The 22,409-nt window shown below is 33.3% G+C and overlaps 1 protein-coding gene and 1 long non-coding RNA gene across 2 annotated transcripts; both read right to left on the bottom strand.

Annotated features, from left to right (window-relative positions):
- Nucleotides 1-3,004: 3,004 nt before the first annotated feature.
- LOC130969201 (60S ribosomal protein L17-2-like) lies at nt 3,005-5,195 on the bottom strand. The gene is made up of 7 exons (XM_057894838.1): nt 5,066-5,195; nt 4,935-4,971; nt 4,703-4,743; nt 3,841-4,071; nt 3,661-3,763; nt 3,369-3,436; nt 3,005-3,288 (listed from the first exon to the last, which is right to left on the bottom strand). The coding sequence occupies exons 1-7, from the start codon at nt 5,066-5,068 to the stop codon at nt 3,226-3,228; spliced, it is 546 nt and encodes a 181-aa protein (XP_057750821.1). The 5' UTR covers nt 5,069-5,195; the 3' UTR covers nt 3,005-3,225.
- Nucleotides 5,196-19,176: 13,981 nt separating this feature from the next.
- On the bottom strand, nt 19,177-21,292 carry LOC130969986 (uncharacterized). The gene is made up of 3 exons (XR_009081977.1): nt 21,071-21,292; nt 20,310-20,503; nt 19,177-19,313 (listed from the first exon to the last, which is right to left on the bottom strand). It is a non-coding gene; the product is annotated as an uncharacterized LOC130969986 (long non-coding RNA).
- Nucleotides 21,293-22,409: the final 1,117 nt, after the last annotated feature.

Here is a 22,409-nt window from a genome sequence, read left to right as displayed (position 1 = left end):
CAGGGACCTATTTGTATTTCACTAAAAAACAAAATTAAAATAAATAGAATTAAGATAATATTTTATTTGTGAGAATTTAGACAACTGTAAAATTAATTAATAAAGATTTTTATTTCTAAACTAAAAAAAAAGTTATTATTATTATTATTATTATTATTATTATTATTATTATTATTATTATTATTATTATTATTATTATTATGTGTATGATTTATAATTTTTTGTTTAGATTTGAAGGGTTAAGAATTTAGAATTTAGAATGATGGACTAGAATTTATGAACAAGTTAAAAGGTTTAGGGTATAGTGTTATTTATTTAGTATTTTTTATTTATTATTAAGTGTTTAGATTTTGTAGTTTAGGGTTTATAATTTAGGTTATGATTGAGGTATTTTGGATTTGTGGTTAGAATTTATGATATATTACTGAAGGTTTAGAGTTGAGAAGTTGTGTGTTAGGGTTTAGGGTTTGTAATTTAGGGTTTAGAGTTTATATTTAAGGGTTTAAGATTTAGGGTTTAGTGATGTGTATTTAGTCTTTTAAAAAATTAGTTTATAAATTTTAAATTAATAAATATTAATTTAAAATAGACAAAAATTTAGTATAAATTAAATAATTTAATAATAAATACTCTAAAAAAATTGATATTGTAATTTAAAAATACAATAAATTAGATTGTGTTTAATTAATTGAAGATCTTACCATTTTTATTCAACTTATGTTTGTTTAGAATTTTTTAAAGTTGATCTTAGTTTGTAATTTTTTAAACTAAAATATAAACCTAATAGTATTATTAGTGTAAAATTAGAAAATTTAAAATAAACAAATGTAACAAAATGAATTTAAAATTTGAAATTATTAAAAATTTGAAAAATAAAAAATTTAAAATCTGTAATTTTTTAATTAAAAAGTATTGATAATTATCATTGTAGAATAATTGGTAATCCCATGATTAATTTGCTGAGCTTTTTCCCATGAAATTTTTGGTATATAGAGTTTGGGCTAACCTTTTTGGTTTGGTCGGAACATTATGTAATCCATACGATATGATAATAAAGTTAGGATAAACATTCAAAATTTAGAGGATCCAAATCCATAAAATTATGGACTATATATGGAACAGGAAAAAATATGACATGGAACTAAATAATAATAACAATAATAATAATAATGCCAATGAGCTATAATTTAAAAGGCATAATCTCTTCATACTCACTTAAAAGGTTATGAGTTCGAGTCTTCCTATCTTCAAAAATAATAATAATAATAATAATAATAATAATAATAACTTCTTTTTTAGTTTAAAAATAAAAATATTTATTAATTAATTTTACAGTTGTCTAAATTCTCACAAATAGAATATTATCTTAATTCTATTTATTTTAATTTTATTTTTTTAACTCATCTAAAAAATATCCTAATAAGGCTCTAGCCACACATGCTCATCATCTTCATCATTTTGAAAACCAAAACATAAAACAGGTCCATGTACAGACAAAAAAGTCCAATATCTTAATAATAATGATTATACCCACATTAATCCCACTAAATCTTGCCCAAAAAAAAAAAAAATCCCACTAAATCATTCTACTTTCTACCACAGATTCTGCTTCTACTGCATCCCAGTCTCAGTCAACCTGCAATAGTTTTGGCGCGTACCCACACCTCCATACACGCGTCCAATACCGAAACGTTCCACGTCTATTCCTCACCTGCTGAAACAAAATCCCTTCAGCATGGTAGCATGAAACCATGATGTTGATGCTCCTATATTTCAAGTTAGTGCCTCTTTTGTGAATTTGAAGCTTTCTATTTCGTTTAACAGTGTTGTTAATTTGTGTGATGTGTTAAATTTTCAGGTTGCTGATTATGGACTTGTAGAAGACCTATTTGAAGTGATACAAAAGTTGCTAGAGAAGCTTCCTGAGAAAAAATAAAGCGTGTAACATGCATCTGTATGAACTGTGCACTTTCTGAATGTATCATGTAACATTTAAATTGCTATTATTTTTCCAAAAATAAAGAAAATGAGTTTTATTGATGAATCTACAGAATACTAGACTGTTCGCTTTTCATATTACAGTGGATTCAATTGATGCACTAAATCATCTAGCATTGATCAAAACCTGAGGATTGAAGTGTAAATTTAACAATTAACATGAAGAGTAGGCTTTGCTAGGTTTGTGATAAGTTAGTAAGTGTTAACAAAGAACAAAAGAAAGTTCATCAGTATTTCTCACATTTTCTTCTTCAATTATAATTATAGGTGAAAACTTTAACTGTTTAAGTAATGTTGATATTAATCTATAAGTTCGATTGAGCGTTGGTAACGGGTTACCCACCAAAGTGGCTCGCACATCAACAATGTATCAGTTTTTCCAATTTCCAATATTATTTTGCTCCACATTTTAGGTTTGTGGATTACTTTTGCCTCACTTTAGTTGTGTTTTTATGAATTCATAGTTGTAGTATTGAATATTGAATGCTACATCCTAGTAACTTAATTTCCCTTAAACTAAACATTCAAGAATTCAGCAAAATGCTTTTCAGTAACTGGACTTAAGAGTCCAATAATCAGTTTAAATAAAAAAATGCATTCAATTTGTGTTTCCATTTTTTTATTTTTTTTTTGTTTTTACAATATAAAAAAAAAAACAAAAGACCAAAAAACAGGATTTAAATGAAAAAACGAGTCAAGAAACAATTTTGATGCACAATACCAATCTTAATGGCCACTTTAGAACTTTATTCTACTTTAATCATCTTTACATTTGCAACTTTTATTGAGTTTTACTATCTTGATCCAAAGGTAACTATCTATTTTATGTTTTATCATCCTCCTCACTTTGAAAATACTTGACAAATAGAAACTTAAATTATGGTTAATATTTTGTTTAAAAATAACTAGTGTAATTATAATTATTAATATAAATTTAAAATATTACGATACTTATATTATAAAATAAAACTAATAATTTAAAAAACATTTTAGGAATAGAAGCTACTTAACATAAGGTAACTCACTCTCATTTAACTAAAACTTGATAATAATCAACAGATTTCCATAACAAATTTCCCAAAATCTCAAATTAACTTGGCAGAATATATGAACAAAATTGCTGTTCATTCTAAAAAAACCGATCCATGACAAATATAGGGCAAACAGAGTAACAAAACTAACAACCTAGGAATTTAGTAACTCAATCTTCTGCACCGACAGCGAAATTTAGGATGAAGCACCACTACGAAGGCCTTGAGACTTCTTGCTTGTTGCCAACTGGGACTCCGGCTACAAGAACAACAATAAATGAACATTTGATGCAACATGAAAATGAAATCAAAATTTTTAAAACATGGTAAAATCAATACCTCTTTCTTAACAGGCTCTTCCTTCTCGGATAAGATCAACTCTATGTGGCAGGGAGATGACATGTAGGCTGACAACAAAAGTCATAACCAATATTATGAAGAATGCAATGGCAACACTCGTTAGAATTAACCACTCCAATTTTCATATACTTATTTTTTGTAATCATATTAAACATCAATATAATAAATGGATATTAACCTTTCGTCAGAAATAGATTAGGGAACCAAAAGATAAAATAGATTTACAAAACACGGGAATCACCCTAGTTAGAGTACTAAGATTATAACTTACGATTGATTCTTCCGTGAGCACGGTAGGTGCGGCGTCTTTGTTTCTGTGCTTGGTTGACTTGGATGTGGGAAATGTAAAGAGCATCCACATCCAAACCTTTCACCTGCACGAACGAAAACAATTTCAAACAGAAGCAAGCCATGGAAAATCAAACACGGTTGTGCAATGCAGCACACACACCTCAGCATTGCTCTCAGCATTCTTGAGCAAATCAAGGATGAAGTTAGCTGATTTTACAGGCCAGCGTCCTTGTCCATTGGAATGTCTGTTCTTTGCCTGGGCAGTCCTCCCAACACCACCACAGAAGCGTCGGAATGGAATGGCCTGTTTGTGGGCCAAAACATCCTCCAAATACCTCTTTGCCTTAACAAGCGGCAACTTCCTGATAGCAAAGGCAGTCTCCCTAGTGTTCTGTAAAAGAAAACTTCTTAATTCCCGCTCAATAATAAGAGAATAATTGAATGAATAATATAAGCCATCTTTTTTATTCACATAATATGGAATTTGCTATATCAAACTTTCATCAACAAAAGGGACAAATAAATTAACCCATTATTGATAATGATAAAGCAATGTACAAAATGATTTACAAGGGACGAACAGATAGAAGCATCAATTGATAAATCAGATTTGTAATTAAACCAGAACTTGTGAGCCACTACACTTTCCAAGTTGGAACTTTGGAGGAGATCAGCAGACCGAGGAAAAGCAAGCGAAGGAAGGGAAGAGGTTGAACAGTTAATGAGGCAAGCAAGATAAAGATATATGCCCAGCACACAAACACACACTTAAGGTCATTAATTAAACTATTCCACTTACTAAGCATGCAAGAGATACCCCAGCTCACAATCCATAAACATCTACCATAAATCTCCACTTCCAAAAACCCATCTATTCACATACACACACATAAATAAAGGAGAAATTCATGAAATTCATGAAACATGACAGAGAGCTACAAATATCATTTAGCCTAGCTCTAAAATTTAGGTATTTAATGTAAGAGCAGTAAATTATTGCGAAGGAAAATAGAACATTGTACCTTGAAATGAACCCTCAAATCAGAGCCTCTAGCCTTGCAAGCTACAGTTGCAACCATTACAACAGGTTAGGCTTAAATCAACAATTTGAGCCAAAAAGATAAAAAATATAAACAAATTCCAGTAACTGTTAACATCGTTTTGAATGCAAATTTTATGGAAAAAAAAACGCTCAATAAATTGCACATAAGCTAATAGGATCTGAAGACTCAATGAAACCAAAATTGTTCATACACTTGGTGGGATTTACGGGTTCTCTGGAGTACTTCACCTGAAAAAAAAAGAGTGCGTAGTGAGAACAGATCGAAGAATGGAGAATATCGATTTTAAGCATGAGGAACGAACAAACATTGATTAGTGATTACCATTGCGGCGATTGCAGCTTGTTCTTCCTCTTCGCGGAGGCTACACAGAAGGGTTCTCCAATTAGGGTTTTACTTTCATTATATATTGTATTGCATTTTTTTAATCCTAGCCCAAACCCGAAAACCCTACCCTAACCGATCCGTAACCCCAACCCGCCTGAACCCATACCCCAAACTAATTTACTCTTTCTCCATGTGTCGCGCCGACAGAACTCCCTTAGGAGTGTTCAAAGACCCGAAATTCTGCCCGGATTGAGATGTATTTTGTTATTTGCTAGATTTAGATTTGTCATTTTTATTTAGTGTTATTTTTTGATTGAATTTGTGTTGTGCTTTGAATTATTTGGGTCTAGCTTGAAGTCGTTTTTTATAATAAACATATATATTTTAAAATAAAATTAATAATATCATATTATATTTTTATACTTCAATTAATATTTTTATATTATATAATCTCAAAAGTTAATAATTACTCAATTATATCTTTGAAATTATACTCCAAAATTTATAGTAGTCTCTCATACAATTTTCGCCCAAAATTAACAATAAAAAAATTAGAGTGTACTGATTCCAGTCATGCTGACACTCCAACGGTTAGCGACAAATGAAATTTTTTTTGTAATTTGGTTCTTTCTCCCTTTTAAAATTCTAATTTCTAAATTATGTTCATTATCTGCAGAGCTTTTCCTCCTCTTCTCTTCTGTTCTCTTAGCTGTGTTATAAAATAGGGATTCGCTATGATGATGGATAACTCTAGTAATGACATTGGAAGTTTGAACAATCATCGCTTCAATGAAATTAGGGTATTTTCATGAAGGAAAATTCAACTTTTGCCAATAAAGTAGTGTATAATAAAAAAGAGAAATAATATTATAAATGAAATTTTGAAATGACTTTCCAAGTCCATATATAATTGAAAACAAATTTGAAATATGCCAGAAACAAAATATAACATGCACAAGTACAAATACAATAAGATATTACTGTAAATAAATTATAAATAAAATTCATAAGCAAAATGATAATCAATAATCTATTACCTATTCATGTCTATATTATATATAAACATGCATGGCATAAGCTTTTGCTAAATTTTTTGCTTCACTGAAGATACCCTAAAACATTCTCTTAAAAAAAGGTCATTAAATTATCTCAGAGAAGTTCGTCAACCCAGAAAATTCCTATTTCTTTCTAAGTTCATATAATAAACTATCTCAAGCACAGAGATGTGCGATAGCATAGAGAAGTAATTCATTCAAAAAAGAGCCAAGCCAAAAAATTTTACCTTTAGAAGTTCCATGACGGAAGGGACAACAAGAATAGAAGCAGCCCTAGAGAGATTTCTCATGGTAGTACTGCTCTCCACAAACATACCGTCAGAGCCTTCTTGAATATTACACTGAAGTAACTCCAAAACTATGTTTCTCATGACTTATGAAGTGATTAGTCTTAAAGTGGATTGATGGCATAGAACTTAAAATAGAAATCTAAAATAAATATTGACAAGAATTCAAGAAGCAACAAAGAAACACAATAGAAATGAAAGTTGAAAGAGAAGCTTCTCCTGGCGATGCTTCTATTGGAGCAATGGTTGCTATTACTAGAGTTACCTATCATCATAACGAATCCCTCTTCTATAACACAGCTAAGAGGACAGAGGACAAAAGAAGGAGAAGCTCTGCAGATAATGAACATAATTTGGGAATCAGGATTTTAAAAAGGGGATGAGACCAAATTGCAAATAAAAATTTCATTCGCCACATCAGCTAATTGTTGGAGTGCCAGCATGGCTGGAATCAATATATCTCAACTTTCTGATAGACATTCTGGACGGAAACTACGTAAGGGACTACTATAAGTCTCAAAGTGTAACTTCGAGCACATAATTGAATAACTATTAACTTTAGGGACCACTTTGAGTCTCGAGTGCAACTTTAGAGACCACTTCGAGGCTTTACTCTAAATATGATATAAAATTTGCTAAATTTAATTTTTTAAAAAAAAATTATTGCTTTTAACATTTAAAATTTATAGCTTGTATATACTAATTTTACATCGGGTTGACCCAGTTTAACCCAGATCACTTTCTTGTACGATCAAAATAGACCCCATGACCTTTTAGTATTGGATCCGGGTCTATTTAAAGCCGGCTTGACTCGGCCCGTGAACGCCTCTATTGGGTGCCACACTCCTTTTGTTTTTGACCTAAGGTTCTACTAATGTTTTTTTTTTTGTTTTTTTTTGTCATGTGCTATTTATGTTTTTTTTTTTCACAAGGCTTCCATCTCTTTTTTTTCTTTGGGCCCATAAAGCAACCTAGTCACCATACATGTCCTCATGACCTAATGTCCATACATTATATTTATTAGAGTTTAATTTTGATATACTAATAGTGTAAAGCGGAATAAATTTCTATAATAGTCCTTGATATTCACAAAATTATTCAATTTGGTCATCGAGATTCTAATTTTTTTATATTAGTCCCCCAGATTAAACTTCGGGAACCATAGTGGTCCTTGGGCTCATTTTCAATGATGACTTAGCTATTTCAGTGCTGATGTGAATATCATGTGCCACGTTGGACCCAATTTGGTCCCTCCTTCACCCCACACCTTACCCCATCCCCGACCCTCCTCTCCTTCCCCTCCTTTTCTGCCGTATCCCTCTCCCTTCTCCTCCCATCATTAACTCTCTCCATCCCTCTCCTTCGAACTACCTTCCCCTCTTTCTCTTTCTCTCTCTGAAACTTCTTTTCTCTATCGTCGCTCGTCTTCTCTTTTTCTTCATCTTTCTGTTTTAGCCACTCCAATTAGGGTATCCACACCAAAACAACCACCACGGCCATGGGATCCATCCCCGATCTTGGTGAATTGAGCAAAATTGCTCCTCCGCCGAGCTTCGACATGTTCCAACGTCAAACCTCTCTCATGACCAGATGAACACTCCTCTGTAAGGAGCTCTCCGACCACTTCTTCTCTCTTGAGAAAGATCTACTTAGCAAATCAGAAGCACACAATTTCAAGATTCACAACTTTGACAACCACACTGCTCAGACCCTAATATTCCTTGACCATCGCGAGTCTTCTATCTAAAGAAGCCTCCAAAATCGCCCTCTACAAACTTGACAACAACCAAACCGCTGTGCTCGCTGTTGCCCTCCAAAATCCCTAAGAAGAAGGAGCTAGAGAAGTTGAGGTCGGAGATGTCGGTTGTGTTGTTATAGTGTGTGGATCCAACGATACAATAAGTGTTTTCTGTGGACAAGAGAGGAGTGGAGAAGGTACGTAGGGGGACCTAGGTTAGGCGTGCATGCTGCTGTTGGAGTCGCTAATCCTGGTGGCAGTGGACCTTGTGATAGGAAAGTCGAGGCTGATGGTGACGCCAATAGCGAAGGAGATCGCTGAGACGTGGAAGGTGAGCCTCAAAGAGGGGAGAGATACAGAACGTGAAGAGGGAGAGGTGGCGAAGGGTGGGGGAAGGTAAGTCGAAGGAGAGGGATGAAGAAAGTTGAGGATGAGAGGAGAGGGAAGAACGTTTGGACTATTAAATTGTCCCAGTAACAAAATACATTTCTTAAGTTTTTTAATAATTATCAAATAGTCCTAATTAATTTTAATTACAAATTAAACCTTCATATATTATTTAACTATAAAATCTACTCTCTATTTTATAAATTATTATTTTATTATTCATCTATCATGTTTATTAACAATTATAAAAAACAACGAAACAGATCTTTATTAATCATAATTTCCATAAATATTTTGGCAATGTGAATCAATGAGTTTTTTTTATCTCTTGATCTCTAACTAGGAAAATCGTATTGGTTGGTAATTCAACCGATTAGAAGTACAACACAATCGATTGAATTTCATACGACAATAATAAAGGTGTAATAATAAAGAAGAATTACTGTAAGCTCAATCAATTGCGTAATACTTTCAATCGATTGAATTTTGAAAAAATTCATATTGTGGAGCAAAACTCAATCGATTATGTTACACGTTTAATCGATTGAATTAAAAAAAAAATCCACATTATCGTGCGAAATTCAATCAATTTTGTTGTACTTCCAATCAATTAAATAAGAACCAACAAATCCTTTGTCATGTTAATTACCCTTACTTCAGAGAATTAAAAGCTATTTGAATTTTCTAGGTCCCAATAAAAAATTTAAAAAAAAGTCGTTACACTACTTGCTCCAATATTGCCTTAATTGTCCTACTTCGTCTTAGTTTGGTAAAACTTTTACTTTTCAAAAGTAGCTTATAAAAATTAATTTTTAAAAGACGGCTTTTTAAAAATTGTAGTATTTATGTTTGGTAAATCAAATTAAAAATAACTTTCAATAAACACAAGCAACATCAATTGTATTTGGTAAAATAGCTTTTAAAATTTTAAAATACTATAATAGACATAAATGTAAGCATTAAATTTAAAAATTAGTTAACATATGAGGTTATATTAGACTTTTAAATTTTGAAAAGCACAAGCCAACTTTGAAAAGCTCTATCTTAAGTACTTTCAAAAGTACTTCAATCTTTTAAAAGCTGCAAGCACAAGCATGTGGTCTTTTTTATTTACCAAACACAAAATGAAAAACTTGAGCTTTTAAAAAGCACAAGCACCTCTTCGAAAAGTTTTACCAAACCAAGCCTTTATCTTCATCTGCTTTGTTTTTGCTTGGTTGGAAGAGTTGTAATTAACATTGGATGTTATTGCCTACTAATCTAATTATCTAGTTCTATCGTTTGTCGAAATAAAATATACTTTATCCTTTTATATATATATATATATATATATATATATATATATATATAATTTTAATTACTTTTTTAGTTTTTATAATTTTATTAAATTTTTAATTTAATTTTTATATTTCTATAATTAAATCTCTATATTATTTTTAATTTTATAATTAGATTTTTATTAGTATAAAAAAATTAGAGTTAACAGAATATTCTTTTATAAATTAAAAATATCTATAATTAAAAGTCAGTTTAGATTGACTTTTGAAAAAAGTATTTATTTTTTTTATTTTTTTAAAAATGATCTTTTTTAGCAGACAAAAGTTATTTCACATTTAGATAAACTTTTTAAAAATAAGGTATCGTTAACTTTTAGAAAAAGTAAATAATTTATTTTTTTAATAAAAGTACTTTTTCACTTGAAAAAGTCAATCCAAATCAACACTAAGAATCTAATTAAATTTTTTATCGCATATTTTTTATTAAATATTTTATTAATTTTAATATTTTTTATATAAAAAGGCCTAATTATAAAATTAAAAACAGTGTAAAAATTCAATTAAAAAGAATATTATTATGCCTGAATTATCTAGAGAAAATTAAATGAATATAATAGATCAAAAAGTTTATTATATGAGATGCTAGCTAATTTATTAAGAGTTTAGGGTTTATGAAATTTTGTTGTATATATGTCTGACGATTTATGACTAAATCTTCAAAATAGTATTTTTTTTCCATATTTGGCTAGTGCACCAATTGTGCCTCCAAATTTTCAAGTACACCATTTTGAATCTCAAGATTGAACTCTAGATTCCATAAAAGCCCCTCATCAAGTCCATTTCTAGCATGACTCAGCAGCTAAGATGATGGGCTGGCATAATCATTGTCACTGTCATTCTGTCGTTAATAACGGCTAAGTGATGTGAAAATATGATGATGCTGCTCCATAATTGCCCCTGTTTTTATTCATAAACGCTAGAACCCCATCTTCTTTTTGTACCTAGTTCTTCTACTATGTTACCTCCATCTTCTTGCTATTTTTGTTACTCTTCTTCCAACTATAGTACTGGTCGCAACTAAACTTTTGCAGAGGTGTACCGAATGATAGGGGTAATCACGCAGCAGAGAGCTCGAGCCGCTCATCTTCCGGAAACTGGACGAAAATATCAGTGCGAACCAGACCTGGGAAGGTGTCGGACTGGTATGGCTGTAGATGTCGTCCTATCCTTAGGTGGTCAAGGACATGATATTAAATAGAATTTTCATCTTCATCAAAAATAAAGATTGTACAACTTAATTCAATGACCATGACTAAAACCGAAAACCAACATTATGCATATCATATTTAGTGCAAAAAATTTTTGCCCTGGTTTTATTAATAAAAAAACAGAGCACTTTAAAAACTCCCACCTTAACAGAAGAATATCTGAAACCCTAAATCTTCAACAATGATAAAAACACCCCAACTACATGCCAAAAGAAAACCAACTACACCCTTGAATCATCTATGATACCAAAAAAAAATATAAAAAATAACTGTACTATATACTAATTTCAATGACAACAACAATGATGTTTTCTCTTCTTCACAAAGACTTGCGAACTCAATGGTGACGTTTCCAGTCCCACAAAATTGCCAAACTCACAAACCACACCACTACACTAAGCCTTTAATATTGTGAGAAGAAGACAGAGACAAAGCATTGAGTGTTAGAGAAAAAAAGAAGAATTGTGAATGATTAACATCCTAAACAAAGTGAGTAAACGGTAAGGTGCGGTTTAAACTAACCGCTGGAATAACCGTCACGTAATAAAAATAATTTTGCGGCAATTTTTACTGCTGCCGTATGGGGCTCGAAAAAGACATATCAATTTTGCGGCGGTAACAAACCGCCGCTAAATGGCAGGGAATTCAAAACAATGGTCATTTTGCGGCGGTTGAAAACCGCCGCTAAATGCCAGGAAAACAAATAATATGCTTATTTTGCGGCAGTTAGAAACTGCTGCCAAATTCATTATTCCCTTTAAAATTTTAGTTTTTTTATTATTGTTCCTCTTTTAAAATAGTATGTTTATTCAACTTAAATTTATTAGTTACCGATTAATTTAAAGAACTTCCAACCAAATAAAACAACTAAATAACATAACAAACCAAATTATATATATGCAAACATAACACATATAATGAAATTGTCATAAGTGCATCATTCAATATGAAGTAAAATTCGATAATTTTAAGAAAATAAACATAAAGCACTAAACCAACTTAAATTCAATAGTATCTAATAACATTGATTGAAAGTTATTATTTTTGTTGCGGGTCATGGATGCCAGATGAAGATGGCCTTGCGCATGACGAAGTCAGTATACTGCCCAAATAATCCAGCTCTGCAGCAATGTCAGCTGGCAAATTGCCTCCTTGCTGTTAGATTATATATCCCAAAACTTTCTCTATCGACTGTCTCTTCGCCTACTCTGCTTCTATCTTAGTTGTTAATTCTGCAATCCTCCTCTCATACTCTTCATTTGGCTCACTAGAACCCAAGGTTGTCCAGCATCGTTACCAAATACTTGGGTGGGACATGATCCCTCACCTAAGGCACAAACTCGTCCTAGGTGCTCCTTTCCAAGTACTTGTGCTAGTGAATCATTTTGTGAAATGTGCTTAGAGGATTCATCCTGCTCTCAACGTTCGCAATTGCTTCCTACAAATATACAAGAAATTAGAAAGACATGACTTAAAATTAGCACGATATATACAGTAAGCTAAGTTTAAAATTTTCAGATAGTACTTATACTAACAACACGCGTATCGGGATGGATATACGAGTCATTTTTTTTCTTATGAATGATGATAAACAACTCTCCTCTATCAACAGAACTTCCTTGATATTTCTCCTATATCATTAATATCGACACAATTATGTAAATAACAACACCATATTCAGAAAGATTAATAAAAATCTCAATGTGAACAATTACTTATTACCACTTCGTCTTTTTTTCTTCCTAACATTTTGGAGCCTCCAGTATGTATGTAAAGTTACTTGCTCCGATTTAAAACGTTTTGTTTACACTTTTTCTATGAACAAATAACTGAACAAATATAAATGAGAATGGAATGTTGAATATAAAATGTAAGGAGTGTAATATGTATACACATGTATGTTTTTGTGAAAATAATAAAAAATACCAAACCTTACCTTTGTTTCTTCCTTCTGGCGATATTCAAGGAACCATTTCCAGTGATTTTCTTCTATTCCTGACGGGTGATGCTTAAGATTTTCCTCAAGAGTCCTTGTTTCTTTGTAAAACTTATGATATAAGTTGTGTATTGTATATTCTTTCCTATCCTTTGCATAATTTCGCACTTTATTTTTCCTCTGGCATTATCGTCATAGTGAAAGACCCACTGTAATTAGTTGCCATTGTCATTAACCAAAACTAACTAACAAGCATAAGATTGATAATTTGAAGAATATCCACAACCAAAACAGAAGAGTAAAAATACCTATGTTAGAAGAGTGTGCGTGGCAGAGAAGAGCAGCGACGGCACCCTATGTCAGTAAAAATATCGGCGGCGACGGTGAGCTCTGCCCAAGGAGAGTAAATCACCCAGGGCTAGAGTAACTGCATGCGGTGGATGGCTGATAAATGTTGAGGATGAGTTACTGAATCCCAAGATTGGGGAGGACTTTAGGATTAACGATTAAATGAGGGTGAGTGATTGAGTGGAGGCTATGGTTGCCGTGTCAGCCTCTGGAGTTTGGAGGCTAGGGTTTCTTTAGGTTTCAGGAAGGGAGTTGCAAGGAAGACTCAGGGAGTAATGTCGATTTTGCAAATACATTTTGAACAAAACAGTGCCGTTTGGGAAAGTTTTTTAATCGAACTGACTAAGTCTTGGTTCGGTTCAACTGTTCAGTTTTTAACCGATTTGACAGTTAAGAACTTTTAATAATATCCTCTTAAAATCTTGAAAAGATTATTATTTTCATATTGTACAATTTAATTATATTTATGTACTAGTGGTCACACTTTTTCTAATTTGAAAAGTATCAAATGAGGTGAATTCTACCATATTATTCTAGCTCTAAAGGGTAATTTATGTCTTATTATATGTCTAAAATATTTTAGTATTATACTTAAATTAATTTAAATTTCATTATTCTGTAAATTTAAAAAAAAAATAACATATAAAATTTTTATCTTTATTTGAATTTATTAATAATGTATTATTTATTAATAATGTATTATATATTAAAATTTTTAATTTTTATCTCAAATTTATAATTTAAAAACAATATAAAAATTAATTTCATAAAATCATCAGAAAAAATAACAATATAAAGATTGCTATCTTTAAAAAAAATAAATTTAATAATATTTATAGATAACTAATCTTTACATAATATTGGTAAATTTTTATATTGATTTTGTTACACATAATAACAATTTAATATCTTTTAATCTTATTTTTTAATTTAAATTTGTTTATTTTATACAATTTACATGTTAAATAATTTAAAATAATTTATTTTTTATAATTTATTTTCAACTATTATAATTAAATTTATAATTTGAAGTGCTTGATGAGTCGCTGAATTTTATTAATTATTTCAAACGGAGAAAATCTCAAAAGATTTAATAAAACAAACATGAAAAATGCAATTATAATCATTTTTATAATTTTTTTATTCACATATTTAGTAATCATTTTCAATCAAAATAGATACCCTGAAAATGATTAAAAGATCCAAAGTTGAAATGAAATTCACGAAAGACATGGAGTATTGGGGAAAGTTGTAATTGTTTTTTCTATTAGTAGCTATATTTTTTATTTTGTGGGCTAGAATTTTATTATAATGTCATTTGTTTAAGCTGTAATATTTTTTTAGTTATATAATAGAATTAAATCTTTACCTATTAAATTAATTGAAATACATGTTATATATAATGATAGAGAGATGGATCACCTTTTTTATGTTATTTATCATATGTTAAATTATATTTAAAAATGGTATAGCATAAGAAAATATATACTTTTCGATAATAATATAATAATTGAGAAATCCAAATGATACTATTTTGGATCTTTTATACTAAATTAGTAAGTGGCTGATTGTAAAATAATATTTGTTGATTTGAAATTATAATTTTGTTTAAAATAAAAATAGAAACATTATATCACTATTAATTAGTTTGTTATATTTTGTTATTATAATAGATATTGATAAAAGCTGGATTTCAAAGTCATGGAATAGTGTGGAATATAGGTAAGGATTGAACAGTTTTTTAGACTTTGCATTTGTGAATGCATCTTCCGATGGCATGATAAAGTGTCCATCTCCAAAATGTGGATTTCAACTTATGCTAACAAGAGAGGATGCATACGACCATCTGTTGATACGACCATTTTCCCCTGGATATACTATTTGGCTGCGTTATAGTGAGAAGCCAGTTGAAGAGAGATCTGATTTGAGATGAGTAGATAAAAATTCGATATTCCAAGTGAATCAAATGTACCAAATGGTCAACAAAGCATTCAATTTCACACTGTAACATGGGAATGAGGACACAACAACAATAATCAAACATGTCGAAGATGATGAAGACATGTTGCCATACCTATATGAAGGTCCAAGTCATGCGGTGCGGGATTTTAATGATCTACTTGCAGATTCAGAACAGGAGTTATACATCAGATGCTCAAAGTACTCCAAATTATCGTTCTTAGTGAAGTTTTATCATATTAAGTGTATGTGCGGTGTGAGTGACAAGGCAATGTCCATTATTCTTGATTTACTGCGGGACGCATTCGAACAAGCAGAACTTCCAAAGACAGTGTATGAAGCCAAGAAGACAATAAGAAAGTTGGGAATTGAATACAACAAGATAGATACTTGATAAACGAAATTTTAGCATGTCGATTTAGAATTCAATGATGAATATGATCGTGAGTATAGTCTAACCGACACTTAAACTCCGCATCAAATAATCCTACAATCTATAACTGAGAGTACTAGTCTCCCGAGTCGTCCTCCCTTGGAATTGCTAGAGAATGCATCTTATTGATTAGGAAGCCTTGTTATGATTCTTTGAAGGTTTAGAAAATTAGATGACAAACAATCAATCTTTAGAAAGCTTGGCCTAGGGTTGGCATTAGGAATTCTATCCTTATAGTTCCTTCAATGATGACAACAATTAGGCCTTACTTCATTTAGTTAACCCCTAGGTATAGAGGAAAGTCAAATGAGAGTAACTAACTTGAGTCACAAGTCCTAGTTTTACCTTAGGGAAATCTAGCTTTAGTGCACTCCAAGTTAATTAGCAATTTCTAATTCCAAATCAACAATTGACATAAACTATTCAACTCTTTCTAATGGTCCAAACCCTATGCCAAGTAAGAAACTTTTACTCCATAACTAGTGTTGGCATTTTATCAAACAATTGATGAGCAAGGATGAAAGGCATAGTAAAAATGAGAAGAAAGTAGAATTGAAAGTGCTTCAATACAAGGAACTAACAACAATTAACTAAGAACAACAATGGAAATGAACTTCTCAAGAAATTGATAGAATCCAAAACTACAAAGTTGAATCTAGGATCTATGAGAATTGAGCAATTACAAGCACTAATTGAGATTAGAGAAGAAGATCTATAACATGAACAAAGTAAATTGAGAATTGCAATAGATCTCACCAAAGAGAAATTGAGAATTCAGAAATGGAAGAAGATGAACCCTAATGAGAGCTTGGAATCTCTCTTCTACCTCTCCAAGAGTGTAACCAACAATAGCAAAAAATCTAGAACAATCTAAAAATGAGCCAAAAGTCCCTTAACCCTTCAATCCCTGGTCTTCTTAAGCTCTTCCCGCCAAGGCACTTCCCCAAAATGAGATCTACAACTGTCTCCACGCCCAGGTCACGTGACTTCTTAAAAAAAAAGTCATATTCGAGCATCGGCGCGCACGCGCAAAGCACGCGTGCGCGCCATTGGGGCATCTTGTAATGTGAGCGGAGGCGCAACGTACGCGTGCGCGCCCATGGGGATTATGGCTTAGCCGCTACACATGCCGGCTCGTGGCTTGGCTTCTGGCTTTGACTTCTAGCTGCGCAATCCATGCGGGCGCGCCAAGTACGCGCACGCGCCCTTGCTAAAGTTCCCAAAGCTCAATTTCTCATGCTCTTTTCCTTTGTGCCCATTCTCCTTCTCTCTTCCGGTTCATCCCTGCCCTATATTCTGAAACCACTTAACACACAGGTCATGGCATCGAATGGCACCAAGAGAAGATTAGAAATGTATCTAATTTAGTGCAAAATAAGCATGTTTTCATCCATGAGGCAAAAATTAGGAAAGAAACACAAAGTCTTGTATTTTCATATGAAAAGCGTGTGGAATCATTGATAAAACCCCTGAAATTAATACAAGATAAACTCTCAAAATGGGGTTTATCAACCTCCCCACACTTAGATTCTAGCATGTCCTCATGCTTAGAGAAATGCAAAAGACACGCCAAAGACTGAAGGATCATAAAGGTATAAGACTCATGATGTGTAACCTACTTACATGAATGCAATTATGACTAGTGCTACTATCTACTTGGTTAGGAACAAATCAACCTTCCTAAGATACATGCAAGCACATAGGGTACGATAGTGGCCAACATATGGGACTTACCAATTTTCCGTCATCAAGTGCAATATACGCAACTTTGCATGAAGAATGCTCGTGAGAGCTGGGAACAAGAATTAGAGCTTTCGAACCCTCACCGGAAATATTTACACTCTATTCGCTCAAGTGTTTAGGGTTGATTCTCTCAATTTTCTCCTAATCATGCTTTCCAAGATTTGTTCTCCATCTAACAATCAACATTTATTCCATGCATATGTACAAATATCATGAGGTCTTGTCTTTAGGTTGTAATGGGGCTAGGGTCAGGGTAGGATGCATATTTGGCTAAGTGAGCTTGAAATTTGGATCTTTTGATAAGCTTAAACTTCCCACCTAACCTATGACATTCTATACAATTTCAAAGCTAACCTAACTACCCATTTCTCACTTTTTCACATACTCATGCATTTTCTTTTGGTTATCACACATATGCATTGATTTCATTTGACTTCACTTTGCTTTGGGGTATTTTGTCCCCTTTTTATTTCTTTCTTTTTTTTCTTTGTTTCTTTCTTTTTCTATATTTTTTTTCTTTTCCTTTCCATATTATTTTTCTCTTTTTTTTTTCTTTTTCTTTTTCTCATATATTTTTTTTATATACAAGAGCATCAATGCATAAGGTTTTACATTTGATCAATACATGAGTATGTACCCAATTCCCAATGTTTTCAATAACAATACAAAACTACCTTCTTATTCCCCCAATGTCCTAAGATTCCCACACTTGAATGGTGCTCTCACACACTAGTCTAAGCCAATCAAAGATCCAAATTAAGGACATTTATTATTTTTCGCTTTAAGGCTTGTAATGTGCTAAATTAAGAACAAAGTGGGTTAAGCGTAGGCTCAAAGTTGGCTAACAATGGAAGATAAAAGGTAAGGCTATTTGGGTAAGTGAGCTACCGAAGTGATGGCCTCAATCATATAAATGTATGAATGCAAGGAATAATGGACATATAGACTCAAACAAAGCAAGGATCACACTCATAGAGAGAAAACAATTGCACACAAGAAGGAGAATAAGTGACTATAAGATGTAGCCACAAAACAAGGCTCAAAGCTCACTAGCTTGTGTTCTTAACTCAAAATCCATGTTCCAAAATACAATTCTTCAGGCAAGTTTGGCATCAAAATATTCAAAATTGGCAATGTCAAGGTTGCCCCAAAGTATTAGTTTCCTAAGAAAGAGTTTCATTGTTCCAACCAAGTAAACTTATCATGCAATTAGTATCAAAGAGAACCTAATCATGCAACCTATCCTAACTACAAAGGAGTTCAAAGAATAAAAATTTATTCGGGTGTTACCTACGGAGATCGGTCGGCCGACCTCCCCACACTTAAAACTTAGCACGGTCCTCCGTGCTATAGGTGATGCGCAATGGGTGGTCGAGTCCCTAGGGGTGGCAGTGGGGCGGGTAGGGGCGGGTTTTTGCCCTACCCGACCCCGCCCCGCCGTCCTGTTTTGCATATACTACCCGCCCCATCACTACCCGCGGGTAGTAAATAATAGAACCCGAACCCGCCCCTGCGGGTACCCGCCCCACCCCGACCCGCCCCTGTAAAAATTAAATATTTTAATTTTTACCTATTCATATATAAATTAAGACAAAAATTTAAAATTCATAGATAAATTAAAATATAAACAAAATTCATACAATGTCATTAGCTAAAATAACTTGAAATTAAAAAAAAATATTGTTAGATCACTACAAATTTAACACCATAATAAAGAAATTACAATATTAGATATAAAATGATTTTCAACCCTTATTCTTGATCACTTTCAATATCTTCATCATCATTAAAAGTTTGCAAATCAAGATTTAAACCTGAAAATTAAAAGAGATAACAATTAACAAATTAATTGGTACTATGAAAAAAATTACCATAAAAGTACTTTTCCTACAAATTTTAAAAGAAAAAAAAGAAGCAAATTAGTGAAAAGGCAATCAAACCGATTTTAAGTGTACAATAATTGGAATTTTTAATTTACATACCGAAAACAAGAAACACCTCAAAATCAGAATGCACAATTTTTCAAAACTAAGTAACAGTTGCTCATGATTCAGCATGTAGATGAAGCATACTTATCAAACAAACTGCCGATTGAAATATAATTTCATGTCATGAGAAAATCAAGGCACAAAAGTACACAATAAAGTATCCACATACATATATATATCATGGAAAAAAGGGGAAACAAGTATCTATGCACAGATGATTTTATCCAGAAAATAACAAACGAACTAATCACCCGTTTAGGAAGACATTGATGAAAATCATAATCAAAAGACAAGAAGAAAGATAGTGTGCGCTGCATTGTGCCGAAGTTAGGAATCTAGTTTTTCCTATAACAGGACATCTGTCTCAACTGAATAATATCTCAGATGAAAACTGCATCAGAACAGACACTACAAGATAGTTTTTGAACTAAAATTTCTGATGTAGGGATAAATCAACATATAGAGTTTTAGTATACCTATTTCTCATTTCTCACTGTAATTATGACCATAAATATCATCCAGATAATTACTAAGGTAACTTTCAAATTTTGGGGGATCCCCAAGGATAAATCAAGAGACACACAATTTGGAATATGCAAAGTAAGATTAGTAGATTACACACACCAACCCGGTAGTTTATAGAACTGAGTTTCCAAACTTTCAGAGAATCCTTTCAGCCAAATTCAACAGAAAACAATTTGCAGTACCATCAAAAGAACTTCTTCTTTGTCTATTTGCATGACATCCAAAATTAGCCAGAGATTAAACATATCAAATCATTCAAAAAGAAAAGAAAGGCTGGGATAGGGGCAAGAACTGTACTGATGCTATGCGGGGAGAATCTGGTGGAGGTGGTGCGTTTCGGGACCAGGAGAGGCGCGGACGACTGGACGAGGGTCGATTCCGATGCAAATAGTAACTTCCAAATAGTAACTTCCAGTAGAAACAAACTTCATTGACTCTTCAAAAACTACTTTGTTTCTTTGAAAAGGAATACAGCTCATTCTCCAAAACAACTAGAAATAAAGAGTAAGCAATGAGACTATCCCAAAAAGACCATGCTCTAGTACATTCAACAATACAGTACCCAAAAAATAGAAATCATCCACAAAAGATCATAAATGAGACCTTGAAGATGACTGTGGCATGATGAAACAAACAAAAGCTTGAGCTTTTCGAAGTCTCAAATAAAGTAAGAGAAAGGAGAAGCAAAAGCATAATTAGCACATCACAAATCTGATTATTTTGCCAATGTTCTCTGAAGCCTAATCATGAAATGAATAACAGGAACATCACTTTGTTTACTCTACTATAATCTTTATTCTTATAATTGAATCTTATATATAAAAATAAATAAATAAATAATATTCAAGAGAAAAATACAGTGGCAAAATAAGCATGATTCAACCATTTTTATCATATTAATCTGAACAGGTTTGCATACAAATAGAATTGCATGCAGCAACAAATCCATGTTCAAATAAAAATTAGGACAAAATTGTAACTCAAATTAAAATTAGGGAACATTGCAAACCCTGAATAAAAATTATCAAAAAAAAAGTAGTGATTCGCAGCAGACTCACGGCAACGGCGACAGACTCATGGCGACGAAGGACGGAGGACGGAGGACAGAGGACGTCGGGTAAGTTCTGCGCTTGGACGGAGGATGACGTTGGCAAAATTCTGCTCAGCTGCTCTCGGACGAAGGGTACGGCGATGGACTCACGGCGATGGTGACAGATACACAGCGACGAAGGAAGGAGGACGGAAGACGGAGGCTAGGTTCTGCGCTCGGACAGAGGACGTTGATGGCAAAGCGCTGCTCAGCTGCTCTCGGACGGAGGACGGTGGCAAGAACGAGTAGGTGTTGGAGAAGAAGAAGGCAAGAAGCTCGATGCTCTATTGGCTATTGCTCTCAGCTTCAGCCTCTCACTATGATTTCTGGAATCTGGAGAAGAGAAAAATAAATTTAGGGTTTCAAACTTTCAATGTTGCATCCGAAAGAAAAGTTGTTTATATATTTTTAATATTTAATAATATTTATTAATTTTTATATATTTATATTATATATTTTATTTTATATTATAATATATAATATATACTGCGGGGCGGGTAGGGGCGGGTTCACCCTAACCCCGACCCCGCCCCGCCCCGCTAGCAAACCCGCCCCGATAAAAACCCGCCCCGCACCCGGGGCGGGTAATAACCCGCCCCGACCGGGTAGGGGCGGGGCGGGTACCCGCGGGTTCGGGTACTCCTGCCACCCCTACGAGTCCCGAGTGTCCTTCATCTCTGTTGTCATCGCTATTTCCGCTTGAAGTTGCGGTGGATGTGGAGATATCAGGTTCCTCCATAAGTGGGGTGACAATGCTTAGAAGCTTCTTCACGTGAGCATATCGACGCTGGTTACGCCTCTCATAGCGGTCCAACTTCTTGTGAAGGTCTTCAAGGCATTGGGTGGCGGATTTTTGTGGTGCGGATGAGGTAGTGGTGTTGCGAGTTGAGTTGGTCAGTCCAAGGTCCTTGGTGACTTCCGGAGGCCTGAGGCACCTCTTGGTCGGAATAACATCTCCCTCGACCGGGATTGAGGTCCTCCGATCCTTAGCCTCTCGGTGAACACCGGCTGCCGCTATTAATTCAGTCACCATAGCGGGGAAGGGTAAGTTTCCCTTAACATGAATACGCCCCATGGATTGGCGAATGGCATGCGAAATGTCGACCGGTTTCTCGGTTAGGATGCACCATACCAATAAGGCAAGCTCGGCGGTAATGGATGACCCATGGGTGCTCGGAAGCACGTAGTGAGCTAGTATTTGGGCCCATGCTGCGGCTTCTTGAGTGAGAAAACGTGCATCTAAACCCTTTGGTCTTTGCTTTATGGTTCCCCGAATCCAAAATGCTTCGAGTAAAGCTATTACGCGA

The sequence above is a fragment of the Arachis stenosperma genome, chromosome 3 (genome assembly GCF_014773155.1).
Source record: "Arachis stenosperma cultivar V10309 chromosome 3, arast.V10309.gnm1.PFL2, whole genome shotgun sequence".
In the NCBI taxonomy this organism is placed as follows: Eukaryota; Viridiplantae; Streptophyta; class Magnoliopsida; order Fabales; family Fabaceae; genus Arachis; species Arachis stenosperma.
This window is presented reverse-complemented; position numbering and strand designations above follow the sequence as displayed.

Bases quoted from the DNA above. Each gene is read 5' to 3' on its own strand.
- LOC130969201 (XM_057894838.1), bottom strand. The intron at 4,744-4,934 runs GTATGAACAATT...TTGCAACTGTAG, and splicing joins ACCCGTAAATCCCACCAAGT to CTTGCAAGGCTAGAGGCTCT. The intron at 4,072-4,702 runs GTACAATGTTCT...TTTCTTTTACAG, and splicing joins ATTTGAGGGTTCATTTCAAG to AACACTAGGGAGACTGCCTT.